Genomic DNA, 15,311 nt, shown 5'->3' on the forward strand with positions numbered 1-15,311 from the left:
TTACACTCGATCCAATGTCAAAGACAATATACAGTCAGTTCTGGGAAACTCCGTGTGTATCACCGAGGGACTAGTTGGCAGTATGTGACTCATTGCAGAGCAGGTGTGTGAAAACGGCACCCTATTCCTTGTATAGTGCACTACTTTGGACAAGAGCCAATAGGGCACTATTGGAAGGAATGCCATTTAGGATGCAGACAAGAGCATCGTCTTACCCAGATGTCCAGCTGGGGGCCCTCGTACTGTTGTCCCTCAAACACCTCCGGAGCGGCGTAAGGGGGGCTGCCGCACCATGTGGCCAGGGGCTCCCCGGGCTGGAAGAAGTTCCCAAAGCCAAAATCTAACAAAAAGGGGAGAATGACGCAGTTAACTTATTACGCACCTTCACCTTGACTCAAACAAACATAAACTGGGTTGAGTTCTTCTGCCCATAGACGGTATGGATGGTTCTGCCTGGGCACATTTAGCTGGCTGACTGACTAAGTGAGTGATGGGTGGTAAGAGGTGAGGGAAGGATGGAAGGGAACGGATCGGAACAGATGGGAGCGCGTCAGTACTCAGAACACTGAGTACTGAGCGAGAGCGCACGAGAGAGAGCAGACGGGTCAAAGGATCAGAAGGTGGCTGACTCACAGGAAGTCAAGACAGATTGACTACCTGTAGCCTGTGGCATAGGGGGGGGGCTTTAAACAATAGCTCCAGATTAGAAAATGTGACTGTGTGTGTGCGCGCAAAGAGTGGGGGTGGTTGCTAAAGAGGCAGAAAAATATTCCTTGCACAGCAGCACCTGTACATGCTAATCATTTTCCAACATTAAAACAGCAATTTTAGGCACCCTATGATTCTGTTCCAGCAGACAGAAGAAATTGAGATGTTCCAGCAGACAGAAGAAATTGAGATGTTCCAAGCAGGAATAAGGATTTAATTGTTTTTGTCCGGCAAAGAACACTATTCGACCTATCGCTTTTTCATCAAGGATTAAAATGGCTTTAACTTGTTTAAATAGGAAGGTGAGATGCATTGTGTTCAGACAGTATTCATATGCCTTGACATATTCCAAATTTAGTTGTTAGACGGAATTCAAAACGGATTCAATTAATTTGCTTTCTCACCCATCTACACACAATACCCCATAATGGCAAAGTGAAAACTTGTTAAAATATATTTTCTGCACATTTATTGAAAATAAAATACATATCATACAGTACCAGTCAAAAATGTGGACACACCTACTCATTACAGGGTTTGTCTATTTATTTATTTTATTTATTTATTTTTATAAAAAGTTACATCAAAATATATTTGATATTCTTCAAAGAAGCCACCCTTTGCCTTGACAGCTTTGCACAGTCTTGGCATTCTCTCAACCAGCTTCATGAGATAGTCACCTGGAATGCATTTAAATTAACAGGCGTGCCTTGTTAAAAGTTAATTTCTTGAATTTCTTTCCTTCTTAATGCGTTTGAGCCAATCAGTTGTGTTGTGACAAGGGGGGTATACAGAAGATAACCCTATTTGGTAAAAGACCAAGTCCATATTATGACAAGAACAGCTCAAATAAGCAAAGAGAGACAGCAGTCCATCATTACTTTAAAGACATGAAGGTCAGTCAATACGTGAAATGTCAAGAACTTGGAAAGTTCCTTCAAGTGCATTCGCAAAAACCAAGCGCAATGATGAAACTGGCTCTCATGATGAGGCCTGCCACAGGAAAGGAAGACCCTGTTATCTCTGCTGCAGAGGATAATTTCATTAGAGTTACCAGCCTCAGAAATTGCAGCCCAAATAAATGCTTCACAAATTTAAAGTAACAGACATCTCAACATCACCTGTTCAGAGGAGACTGCGTGAATCGTGCCCTTCTTGGAAAACCTCCCTGGTCTTTGTGGTGGAGGTTTTAAATTCACTGATTGAATGAGGGAATTACGGGGGTACGGAGAGGAGGTAGTCATTCAAAAATCAGAGTGAGTCCATGCAACTTGTCTTGTTAGGCACATTTTTACTCCTGAACTTTCAGGCTTGCAATACCAAAGGGGTTGAAGACTCAATGTATTTCAGCTTTTCATGTTTTATTAATTTGTAAACATTTATTCTAAACATAATTCCCCTTCGACATTATAGTGTGTGCATGCCAGTGACACTAAATCTAATTTTAAATTCAGTCTAACATAACATTACTTTTTGAAGGCACTAATATACATACATACATACATACATACATACATACATACATACATACATACATACATACATACATACATACATACATACATACATACATACATACATACATACATACATACATACATACATACATACATACATACATACATACATACATACATACATACATACATACATACATACATACATACATACATACATACATACATACATACATACATACATACATACATACATACATACATACATACATACATACATACATACATACATACATACATATACACACACATATTCACATATATACACACACACACACACACACATATATATACATACACACACACACACACATACATATATATATATACACATATACATACACACACACTGTATTTATTTTTTTACAAAAGTTAGCCTACTAATTGACTAAAGTGTTAGTGTATATGAAATAACAGGAGAAAGGCCGGAACTGTGTAAAAAGCATAATGAACGGATTCAGTCTTATCTTTGGAACGTGACCATCTACTATCCCTGGAAGCAAATTATCTATAGTTTGTAACTCTGCTTCCATCTAACAAACCATGAGTATTAGGAGAAGTGCAACATAAGGACAGACTACAAAGTATCACACAAATGCACCACAAATCAAAAATAACAATACAGGTAGGTAGCAATACTAATAAATAACTATGTAACAGTATAGTAGTCAAGTCTAGTGGCTATGTTTGAAAAACTATTCCTTTCTAGGGAACTGTGTCCCAAATGGCACCATATTCACTGTAGTGCACTACTTTTGACCAGGGCCTCTGGTATAGAGAGTAGGGTGTTATTTAGGACGCAGAGTAGAACAACCTGCAGGTTTTTTTTAGCCAATGTGATATGTAATGCACATATTTGTGTGTTGAGGCCATTGGTCGGCTAGCTGGGCCTTCATGAGGTCATCTCCCAGGAGACTGACATGAGCTCATAGAGTGACTGTGTGTTCTGATTGTTCCAAGGGAGAGAGAGAGAGAGAGCGCGCGTCAGTGAGCTCCAAACTTACACTTGATCTAAATCATAACTCGGAAAGAAAAAAAGCTCTCTGCCTTTCATTAAAATTAAACTTCCAACAGCGTGTGGCCAAATCTTTTACCAGAATGAAGCTGCTAGCTTTTTCTCTTACGCAAATCACTACCTCCTCCCCACCCCCTCTGTTCCCGCTCCCTTTCTGTCTCACTCCCTCACGTGTCTGTTCCTTATGTTTAAGATTCCCATTAGAATAAACTTCAGTGTCGTTGCCCTCGAGTGTGAGAACGGAGAGATCGTTATCTGTGGAGCCCGACAGTGTTAAGGGACCCTGTTGTAACAACTTTATCAAATGAATAAAAAGTATTTTGTATTCTCCGCTCTCTTTTTATTTATTTTTTATCATGCCCGTTATATAAAGCCGAGGGAAGAAGATGCGTTGCGAAAAAAACAAATAATAATACGCTGCCTTACGTAATGGGGGCAGGTTGTGTTGGACTGTGTGGCACAAAGCAGTGTTCAGTAGCTCAGCAAATTGATTTAGTCTCTTCAGTGCTCTGGCCAAATGCGCTCACCCCCCCTCCCATGAGAGGCCAATGTCCAAGATGAACCCGTATAAAGCTGCAGCAGTGTCCTGGACTGCAACACAAATGGCACCCTATTCCCTTTTTAGTGCACTACTTTTGACCAGGGCCCATTAGGAAGCCCATAGGCAGGACTCCAGACTAACATTTGATTAACTCGAACAGGAAGTACCAGTGACGCGCTCAATATGGAAGTTTTCATATGAAACGGATGCTAAGCTACAGTACTGTTTAGTACAGACTGGAATATGGTCCAAGATTCATCAGATAACAGTTAAGGACGCTTATAAGAAATACCGCTACAACCCCTGACAATCCATCAAACAGTAAAAATTTCAATACAGGACTAAGATTGAATCCTACTATGCCGGCATTGACGCTCGTTGGATGTGGCAGGGCTTGCAAACCATCAGAGTACAAAGGGAAACTCAGGCCCGAGCTGTTCAGTGATGTGAGCATACCAGACAAGCAAAATTCGTTCCATGCTCGCTTCGAGGCAACCAACACTGAACCATGCATGAGAGCATCAGCTGTTCCGGACAATTGTGATCTCGCACTCCGTAGCAGATGTGAGTAAGCCCTTTAAAACAGGTTAAAATTCACATGGCCACATAGCCAGATGGATTACCAGGATGCGTACTAGGAGAATTGCTCTGACCAGTTGGCAAGTGTCTTGACTGACATTTTCAACCTCTCCCTGACCCCGTCGGTTATACCTACATGTTGCAAACAAACCACCATAGTCCCTGTGCCCAAGAACGTCAAGGTAGCCTGGCTAAATGAATATCACCCCGTAGCACTCACATCTGTAGCCATGAAATGCTTTGAAAAGGCTGGTCATGGCTCACATCAATACCACCATTCCAGACACCCTGGGCCCACTTCAATTCGCATACCGTCCCAACAGATCCATAGATGTATTGCATCTATATTGCACTCCACACTGCCCTCTCCCACCTAGACAAGAGGAACACCTACGTAAGAATGCTGTTTATTGACTATAGCTTAGCGTTCAACACCATAGTATCCTCCAAGCTCAGGATCCTGGGACTGAACACCTTTTGCAACTGGATCCTGGACTTCCTGACAGGCCGTCCCCAGGTGGTGAGGGTAGTAAGAACACACCCTCAACACGGGCCAGTCATTTGACATTTTAGTGCATTCATCTTAAGATAGCTAGGTGGGAAAACCACATATCACAGGCATAGTAAGTACACTTTTCATCAAAGTAGTGAGGAGAGGGATTATTTAAGATACTCTTTGAAGAGGTAGGGTTTCAGGTGCTTGGACTGGGCTGAGAGGGAACACCAAGAGACCAGAGGTGACAGAACGGAGTGCTCGGGTGTAGGGTTTGAGCATTGCCTGAAGGTAGGGAAGGGCAATTCCTCTTGCTGCTCCATAGGCAAGCACCATGGTCTTGTAGTGGATGCGAGCTTTGACTGGAAGCTAGTGGAGGGTGCATAGGAGCGGGGTGACATGGGAGAACTTGGGAAACTTGAAAACCAGGCGGGCTGCAGCATTCCGGAAAAGTTGCAGAGGTTTGATGGCACAAGCGGAGAAACAACAGTGAGTTGCAGTAGTCCAGATGGGCGAGGACAAGTGCCTGGATTAGGACCTGCGCCACTTCCTGTGTGAGGTAAGGTCATACTCCACGGATGTTGTAGAGAATTAACCTGCAGGAGCGAGTCACTGCTTTAATGTTTGCAGAAAACGACAGCTGCGTAGCCACGCACGACTCCCAACACCATCATTAAGTTAGCTGATGACACGACAGTGGTCAGTGCCAGGACAACAACCTCTCCCTCAACTTTAGCAAGACAAAAGAGCTGATTGCAAACTACAGGAAATGGCGGGTCCAACACGCTCTCATCCACATTAACGGGGCTGTAGTGGAAATGGGTCGAGAGCGTCAAGTTCCTCGGTGTCCACATCACTAAGGAATTATCATGGTCCACACACACACACACACACACACACACACACACACACACACACACACACTAACACAGTCGTGAATAAGGCACGACAACGCCTCTTCCGCCTCAGGAGGCTGAAAATATCCTCAAAATGTTCTACAGCTGCACCATTGAGAGCATCTTGACTGGCTGCGTCACCTCTTGCTATGGCAACTGCTTGGCATCCGACCACAAGGCACTACACAGAGGGAAGTGAGTATGGCCCAGTATGTCACTGGGGACGAGCTCCCAGCCATCCAGGACCTCTAACAGGCGGTGTCAGAGGAAAGTCCTTAAGATTGTCAAAGACTCCAGCCACCAATTATCAAAGACCGCACGGTAAGCAGTACTGATGCACCAAGTCTGGAACCAACAGGACCTTGAATAGCTTCTACCCCAATGCCAAGAGACTGCTAAATAGTTAGTCTGGGTAGCGTTAACTATTTAACTATGTGCATTGACCCTCTTTGCACTAACTCTTGACTCATCACGTACGCTGCTGCTATATTTATCCTGCTGCCTTGTCATTTTATCCCTACCGATATGTACATATCTAACTCAATTACCTCGTACCCCTGCACATCCACTCTGTACTAGTGCCCAGTGTATATAGCTAAGTTATCGTTACTCATTGTGTATTTATTCCTCGTGTTATTGTTGGGAAGGGCCCGTAAGTAAACACTTCACTGTTAGTCTACACATGTTGTTTACAAACCATGTGACAAATATACTTTCATTTTAAATGTAACAGGATAGCTGTGTTTTCCCCGCAATAGGATTTTAAAATGCTATACATTTATCCAGGAAAGCAGAGCGAGTGGCTCGCTCAACACAGCAGCAGCAGTTCCCAGCTAAACAGGTACAGGGGCAGGCAGACACTTTAATTACAGGAGTGATGAGGATAAATGTACTTTACTGCTTGACCAAATCATGGGCTTTAGCCTCCTGAAGAAAATAGGGTGTTTTGAGTAAGGTGAACATGTAGAATGTGCTGCTCGCACTGATGCTACCAATTTAAAAAATTCACTCGCACAGCCATGTAAAAGGGACGCAAAGTGCGACTGAATGGTTGAAAGTAGTGCACTATATGGGGAATAGGGTGCTACTTGGGGCTCACTCTCTCTCTCTGCCACTAGTGTGATGTCAGGGTTTCCGTTAGGAAAATGTGGCGCTGGACAACGTGACTGGGGAGATTTTAATTTGACGGCCATTTGAAACATTTTAACCATGAGAATTTCTACCCACAGTGCTCAAAATGACAGAAATCACATTTAGATTATGGTAATGCATCTTAACAAAACATGGAACTAACTCATGGAATGAAGCAGCCAATAAAACCTTATTTTCAAACAGTTGCCAAAAAGCAATTCGCGGGAAAACACACTATAAACAGCGCACTTGACAGCAGTTCCATATGTGACAGAGATGAAAATCTCTGTTATAAACTTAGAAAGAAGGGGGAGGTCTAAAGACTCCAATAGGGAAGTAAATTGAACTAAATTTGCCAAAATTATATATATTACTCCCGTTTATACAGGAAGAAATAAAATCATTCAAAATACTTCACCAGAAAGCATGACTTAGCCACAGAGGAATCAAGGACCACTAGCTTCTTAAAAAAAAAATAGCTGTGGATTGTTTCAAAATCATAAGCTCATAGGCGTATGCCTATCTGGGATTATGCCTATTTGGGCAGTGCGCATGGCAATAGGCCTAGCTGATTATTGAGTTGCAGTTGTCAGTGAAAAGCATAAGTAAAATGTGTGAAGCAGTGGAGGCTCCTCAGAGGAGGATCATCCTCCACAGTGAATCTCATACAAATAAAAAGTGAAACATTAAAAAAATATATATTTTCGATAAAACTACACTAAATATATTCACATCACCAAACAATTGATTAAAACAGTGTTTTGCCTGTGTGCAATCTAATTATGTGACTTCTGAAGGTAATTGGTTGCATCAGAGCTTATTTAGGGGCTTCAAAGCAAAGGGGGTGAATACACATGCACGCACCACTTTTCAGTGTTTTAATTTGACATTTTTAAAACAAGTTATTTTTTTCATTTCACTTCACAGATTTTGCGTATGTCCATCACATGAAATCTGAATAAAAATCTATTTAAATTACAGGTTGTAATAGGAAAAACGCCTAGGAGGATGAATACTTTGGCAAGGCACTGTAAGCATGATCGTCAAATGTATTTACATTGACTTGTATCTCCATAAATTAATAAACAGCATCATTTTGCAATGGGATTTTTTTCCCTCTCGGTCATTTGATTATGGTAACAGATGCAACTGCAACAGATTTATTTACAGTTTTTTCATTTTTGGGGGGTGGACAAAAGCCAGCAACTTTTGGCTAACGGAAACCCTGTGTGACGAGTACCACAGACTGCACAACACACACTTAACAACAGCAGTGCAGCATTGCCATTGACTTGTCTAGCTAAAAACAAGGTTTCATAACCATCACCTAAAATTAACAGTAATCCAATCCCATGCAAATCTGGATTCTATTCTGGTAATACTGTGAATCTGGGTTTACTGAATGAAAGTAATCTGAAATGTTTCCCCCCCCCCTTTTTAATAACTCACCTGAAAAACTGTCTAGCTCTGACAATGCAATGCATCAAGGTCAGAGTGATGCTTGCCACAAGGTCAAAATGTGAAATGTTAAAAGAAGTGAAGGCACGGTATACGTACGTCTAGATTTAGCCTAGTCTTTAGGCTACATTTGAACTAGAGACAAAAGAAGCGGTCAATCATATACCTTTATGCCCATATCTAAGACGGGGGATCTAAAGGTGTGTATTACCCCGAGACAAAGGGAGCTGTAGATAATTATATCTCGGCTAGTCTATGTCGGTGAGGGCCCTGGCAAGGCACATTAAGGCAGAGTAAAGAAGGAGTGAGGGCTTATCAGAGGAGCTGACCCACTTTGCGGGCTGCATACTGAGCAGCGTGGCTGGCTGACGTCAATGCTCCCAACAGCCCAGGGGCTCGCTATGTGGGGAGGGTGGGCTGCGCAACGCCGCGCCCAGCACCAGTCACTCTGTCTGTGTCCCAAATGGATCCCAACAGTGGCTGTTCCTTTATAAATGAGGGACAATGCGATGTGTCCTTGTTCAAGTTGACACAAGTGCATAGAGAGCTCAGCTTACAATGGTGATTTATACAGCTGGTGGACAGTGTGTGTGGTTGAGTATCACTCTGTCTGAGGTACAGAGGCATGGGGGGGTGAATGAGAGGGTGGCTTAATGATTATATCACACCTGCACCTTGAACATGTGATTCTGTGTAATGGGTCACCTTTCAGCTTGGTCCATGAACAATAAAGCAAGACATAGTGTAATAGTATGGGTGAAGGGGGTGTACCACTGTGATCAAATGTTATTTGACCCAATCACTGGTCACATATGATATGGCAAGTGTTTTCAAAGCAGTTAATTTGATGCCAGCCTCAACCCCAAGTGTGATTAAGAGGCTTCCTGATTAGTGCATGATCTAACACACACACACACACACACACACACACACACACAAGCTCTTTGAAGTAGAAACATAAAAGCAACACCCCCTGCTGCCTGGCACTTGGGTGACCTTTCCCTGACTGACCATCAACCACGACAGCACTATGGAGCGTCTGAGAGACTGACCGCCCGGGCAGTTCTGGGTATACAAAAGGAGACCTTTAAAAAAGGGAGACTAGTGTGGCAGTGCATCCTCTTCTTTGAGGATAAAACATGAACCACACAATGTCCTTCGGTGAGGTAAAACAAGGGGTGAGATATCACTGGGGGAACATTTATCTGTTTCTCTGTGCAGTGAGTCTCTTTTTAGTCCAGAGAGACTAGAACAAAATGACAAAAAACCATTGTCCTCATCTAAGACAAGCAAAGCACAGGATGTCCCAATGTCCTTGTGTGCCTGCCTGATGTATTTGTAATCCTAGGTTAATGTCTTCACTGGTCCATTTCCCCCAAAAAGTGTACCTTTCCCAACAATTGGATCGGCGTCATTGTGGTGGCGATTTTGCCTTTGGTAATAACAACCACTACCTGCCACCACAACCGATCATCTTCTCTTACATCCACAGAGAGACAAACTGGGTCGTGTTGATTAGATATCAAACGGAACAAAACAGACTAAAACCGAGGAGGGACTACAGGGACTCATTTTCATTTTTAGTTGAAAAACGTTTGGAAACGTTTTCCTTTGCGTGCCCTAATGAACACGGGAAGACAGGCTTCTTTAAGTCTCTCTCTCTGTCAGTCACAGTCCGGACTAGCCTAGATCTCACACCACTGGAGCAGGAACGCAAGGACTCTGTGGGCATGCACACAGCGCGTCACCGTGTTTGACAAACATCTCAGAACAGTCCTTCTCACCCAGCCCTCTCGCAGATGCTCGATGACATTTTCACCAGCCCGCTCAAAATGCCATCTTCCTGATAATGCAACAGCCCGAGGCTCTGTGCAATACGGTCTAGCTTTCAGCTCCTGCTTCCCTGATCTAGCTAGGGGGCTTTGGTCACCTCAACACAGTGCAAATGGCCTGCTCTGGTCGTTAGACATTTCAGAACTGAACCATCGCTGAGGTCATTGCTCCTGGCCATGTAATCCAACAGCAATGTTCTGATCAAAACAAGTTGTGAAGTTGTTCGCACTATATATAAAAGACTTGGTTCACAATTTCTAGGCCTTTGTCGATTTACAGGATCTTCACAACTGAGAACATGAAACTCTCTCTACACAAGGTATTTTCATACAGTCCATCCCACTGGTCTTTCCAAATCAAATCAAATTTTATTTGTCACATACACATGGTTAGCAGATGTTAATGCGAGTGTAGCGAAATGCTTGTGCTTCTAGTTCCGACAATGCAGTAATAACCAACGAGTAATCTAACCTAACAATTTAGATTACTCTTAGGTTCCCCTGAAACACTAAGAGTAGGGTTGCAAAATTCAGCTCACTTTCCAAAAATTGCCAGGACTCCAACCAGGATTTCTGGAAAACAAGGGGAATTTTGGAACCCTAGCGATGAGAAAGTACAGGAGTTTTTCTTGACCAAGTGACTTGACCAGAAAAAATGTCTGGTCTCTCATGACAGGTTATGGAGTCAGGAAAAAACAAAAAATGTCTGGCTTCACTGCACTGACCACCTACCTGCTATCTTGATGTTCATGTGTCCGTCCAGCAGCAGGTTCTCAGCCTTCAGGTCTCGGTGGACTATGTTACGATTGTGGCAGTACTCCACCGCTGATAGGATCTGCCAGAACTTGCGCCGCGCTTCTAGCTCGCTCAGTCGCCCGTGTTTGGCCAGGTAGTCTAGAGAGGGGAGAGGGATAGAGTCATATATATGTTCATCAGCTGGCATACATTCAAATCAAGGGTGGCTAGGATGCGTAGCCCTCAAACATGTACTGTAGGCCTGTGTGTGCTCCATGTCTTCTTCCTAGCTAAGGCTTGCTAGACTACACATTAGACCAAATCCATCTGTGTGCCTAACAGAATCCACACTCTGCTCATGCCTGAACAGTAATAGGCTAGTACAATTCCATTTGGGTTTGGTTTGCCATACGCCATGGTTGTAGAGTACAATCACATAGTGGCATGGAACACCTCAGCTCTCTCAACTATTCTTACAGTAACCACCCCTCCTCCGGCCAGCCTACAAAGGAAAGGACAGCGATGAGCCACAATAAGGAGCCTGGCCTGTGATTCTGTGGTCAGGTCGAGGCAGCAGAGTAAACACCCCCCCCTCCACGGACGTAATCATGTGGTCAGTCACCACACCCAAGAGTGCTGGGTCAGGCCCTCAGACCTCAGCCAGCCAAGCCCTCAGACCATACAGGCCCAACTAACGCATACAGTGCTCGACTAACATATTCTAGCCCAGCCTGGCTAGCTCCGCTCAGCTTACAGCTGGAGGGCTGAGGTGAGCTGGCAGGGCTGGGCAGTGACAAACACATTAGCCTAAGCTTACTGTAATACACAGAAAACATTGAAAATGTCCTCATCAGCTAACTCAAGGAGGGGATAGAAGGAGGGTTACTCAGAACTGCCCTGCTGTTTGTGCATTAGCACATAAGAGGGGGAGGGAGTGAGAAAGAGCCAAGATAACCTAACTCCAATGTCCCTGGGTGCTGCAGTGTCGTGCAAAGAGCTGCATGACGCTCTTCTGTTCTGACCCCTACGCTGCCTCTCTAAGGGACAAACGGGTGGAAACAAATTTTGGCCACGGACCATTTTCCTGAGACAAATGCAAACACTTCCAATCTATTTTGGGGCTCCAGAGTGATGCAGCGGTCTAAGGCACTGCCCTCACTAGAGACCCTGGTTCGATCCCGGGCTGTATCACAACCGGCCGTGATCGGGAGTCGCATAAGGCGTAGGCCGTCATTGTAAATAAGAATTTGTTCTTAACAGACTTGCCTAGTTATTAAATGGAAGGTTAAATGAAAAAAATGTTTAAAATGTTGGGGTCTTGGCTTGTTTGAATAGTGTACATGTTAAAGAAACCTCCCCATCCATCTCCAAAGATCATGGACCCATCATGTCTCGATTCTGTTGATATTTCTTGAATTAGTATTCAGCAATGCTGACAAGTCCAAAAATTATCCAACAGCAAACACTTCGCCCAAACTCTCACAACATCACTGGGACTAAAAGGCTCCTTAACAGCTTTTACCCCAAAGCCACAAGACTGCTGAACAGTTACTCAAATGGCTACCCAGACTATTTGCATTGACGCAGTTTAATTTTTTTTATTTTTTTTAAGAAATTCTACAACTTGCTTGATGTACATTCACTGGACTCTAACTACACACACACACACTACTGCTACTACTTTGTTTATTATCTATGCATAGTCACTTTACCCCTAGCTCCAGTGCATTCGGAAAGTATTCAGACCCCTTAACTTCTCCACATTTTGTTACAGCTTTATTCTAAAATGGATTAAATAAATAATCTCAATCTACACACACACACACCATAATGACAAAGCAAAAACAGGTTTTTAGAAAGTTATAAAAAACAGAAAAACCTTATTTACATAAGAATTCAGACAGACTAAAAATGGAGCGCAGGTGCATCCTGTTTCCATTGATCATCCTTGAGATATTTCTACAACTTCATTGGAGTCCACCTTTGGTAAATTAAATTGATTGGACATGATTTCGAAAGGCACACACCTGTCTATATAAAGATCCCACAGTTGACAGTGCATGTCAGAGCAAAAACCAAGCAATGAGGTCAAAGGAATTGTAAGTAGAGCTCCGAGACAGGATTGTGTCAAGGCACAGATCCGGGGAAGGGTACCAAAAAATGGCTGCAGCTTTGAAGGTCCCCAAGAACACAGAAGTTTGGAAACACCAATACTCTTCCTAGAGCTGGCTGCCTGGCCAAACTGAGAAGAAGGGCCTTGGTCATAAAGGCCTGACAGAGCTCTAGAGTTCCCCTGTGGAGAACCTTCCAGAAGGACAACCATCTCTGCAGCACTCCAACAAATCAGGCCTTTATGGTAGAGTCCCACCTCAGTAAAAGTCACATGACAGCCCACTTGGAGTTTGCCAAGAGGCACCTAAAAATGACTGACCATGAGAAACAAGATTCTCTGGTCTAATGAAACCAAGATTGAACTCTTTGACCTGAATGCCAAGCCTCACGTCTGGAGGAAACCTGGTACCATGTCTACGGTGAAGCATGGTGGTGGCAGCATCATGCTGTGGGGATGTTTTTCAGCAGCAGGGACTGGGAGACTAGTCAGGATCTAGAGAAAGATGAACGGAGCAAAGTACAGAGAGATCCTTGATGAAAACCTGCTCTAGAGCGCCCAGGACCTCAGACTGGGGCGAAGGTTCACCTTCCAACAGGACAACGACTCTAAGCACACAGCCAAGACAACTCAGGAGTGGATTCGGGACAAATATCTGAATGTCCTCGAGTGGCCCAACCAGAGCCTGGACTTGAACCCAATCGAACATCTCTGGAGACCTGAAAATAGCTGTGCAGCAACGCTCCCCATCCAACCTGACAGAGCTTGAGAGGATCTGCAGAGAAGAATGGGAGAAACTCCCTAAATACAGGTGTGCCAAGCTTGTAGAGTCATAGCCAAGAAGACTCGAGGCTGTAATCGCTGCTAATGGTGCTTCAATAAAGTACTGAGTCAAGGGTCTGAATAGTTATGGAAATGTGATCAGTTTAATTTGAAAGACATTTGCAAACATGTCTAAAAACCTGTTTTTGCTATGTCAATATGAGGTATTGTGTGTAGATTGATGAGAAAAATAACATATGAATTCATTTTAGAATAAGGCTGTAACATAATAAAATGTGGAAAAAGTCAAGGGGTCTGACTACTTTCCAAATATACATAATTACCTCAATGACCTTGACTGACCCGTAAGCATTGCCCATTGACCCAGTACCTCTTGTGTATAGCCTCATTGTTTCTATTTTATTGTGATACCATTTTTCCTTTAACATTTATTTGACCAGTTAAGTTGACGGAGAACACATTGTCATTCATAACAATGACCTGGGGAATAGTTACAGGAGAGAGAGGGGGATGAATGAGCCAACTGGAAGCTGGGGATGACTAGACGGCCATGATGGTATGAGTGTATTTAGCTAAATATTATAACGTAAAATTTGAATTGTTACGATCCGCAAATTCAAAATCAAATAAAACTCGTTACGACTTCCTCCCGTCAATTACAACCATGAACAGATATAATGGGAGAGAGAACTAATCACTCTCATCAACAGCCTCTGGGGAACTCGTGTCATGATGGCATCTTCACACCTGCAACCAGCAGGCATGCATGCAGCTCTGTATTTCACACCCTCACATAGCATGGAGGGAGAACGACAGAGAGGAATGGGAACTCATTTCCCTCTACAGTACAAGGGCAAAATTACGTTCAAGACATTTCAACAATACAAAACATTTCAGGAGACCAACCAGAGTTCGAGTTTTAAAGAGTCTGAGTCATCTCAACAGCGTCAACCACCCTGTGCTCACACGAGAGGGTGAAAAAAATGAAAAATGGAGCAACTGCAAAGTTAGGCTATTCCTAAGGGAAATATCAAGCATTAACTCCATCAATCTGAATTATAATTCCCTCATATCCAGTTCATTATGCAAATGAGAATGCATACAGCTAAGGTTTCAGGAAACTGTGACATTATGGCCAGACAACCATTCATCAGAAGTACTAACTTCAGAGGGAATTAGAAAAACATAACACTGATTAGAGAGGGTGCCATATTCCATATTGTTTCCCCTCTTGACTGAGGCTTCACATTGTCGCGTGTCGCTAATAAAAAATAAATAAAAACTCACTTGGCATGGGAATGTGGCGAGGTGCTCTGAATACAGAGATTGGGTGGGTGGGCTACTGCAGCTACACAACACAGCTATGTGATAAACCTCTCTGCATATACTGAGTAGTAAGCCTACAGCGGCCTCTTGCCCTATAGTAGCTAACCAATCCCTCGCAAGAGAAAGTCTGGACTTTGGATCCTGGATACCCATTTGGCTGGAATTAGCTGACACTTACATTGGACAA

General features: G+C 43.4%; 1 protein-coding gene across 1 annotated transcript in view; it reads right to left on the reverse strand.

Moving 5' to 3' along the window:
- The window catches only part of LOC139382263 (serine/threonine-protein kinase SIK2-like), a 58,072-nt gene that overhangs the window by 28,105 nt on the left and 14,656 nt on the right, over window positions 1-15,311 (reverse strand). Inside the window, exons 4-5 of the mRNA XM_071126128.1 lie at window positions 10,903-11,064; window positions 216-340 (exon numbers count right to left, since the gene is read on the reverse strand). Of these exons, the coding sequence (XP_070982229.1) occupies window positions 216-340; window positions 10,903-11,064 (287 nt within the window). The remainder of the gene's footprint in view (window positions 1-215; window positions 341-10,902; window positions 11,065-15,311) is intronic.

Source organism: Oncorhynchus clarkii, chromosome 24 (genome assembly GCF_045791955.1).
Source record: "Oncorhynchus clarkii lewisi isolate Uvic-CL-2024 chromosome 24, UVic_Ocla_1.0, whole genome shotgun sequence".
In the NCBI taxonomy this organism is placed as follows: Eukaryota; Metazoa; Chordata; class Actinopteri; order Salmoniformes; family Salmonidae; genus Oncorhynchus; species Oncorhynchus clarkii.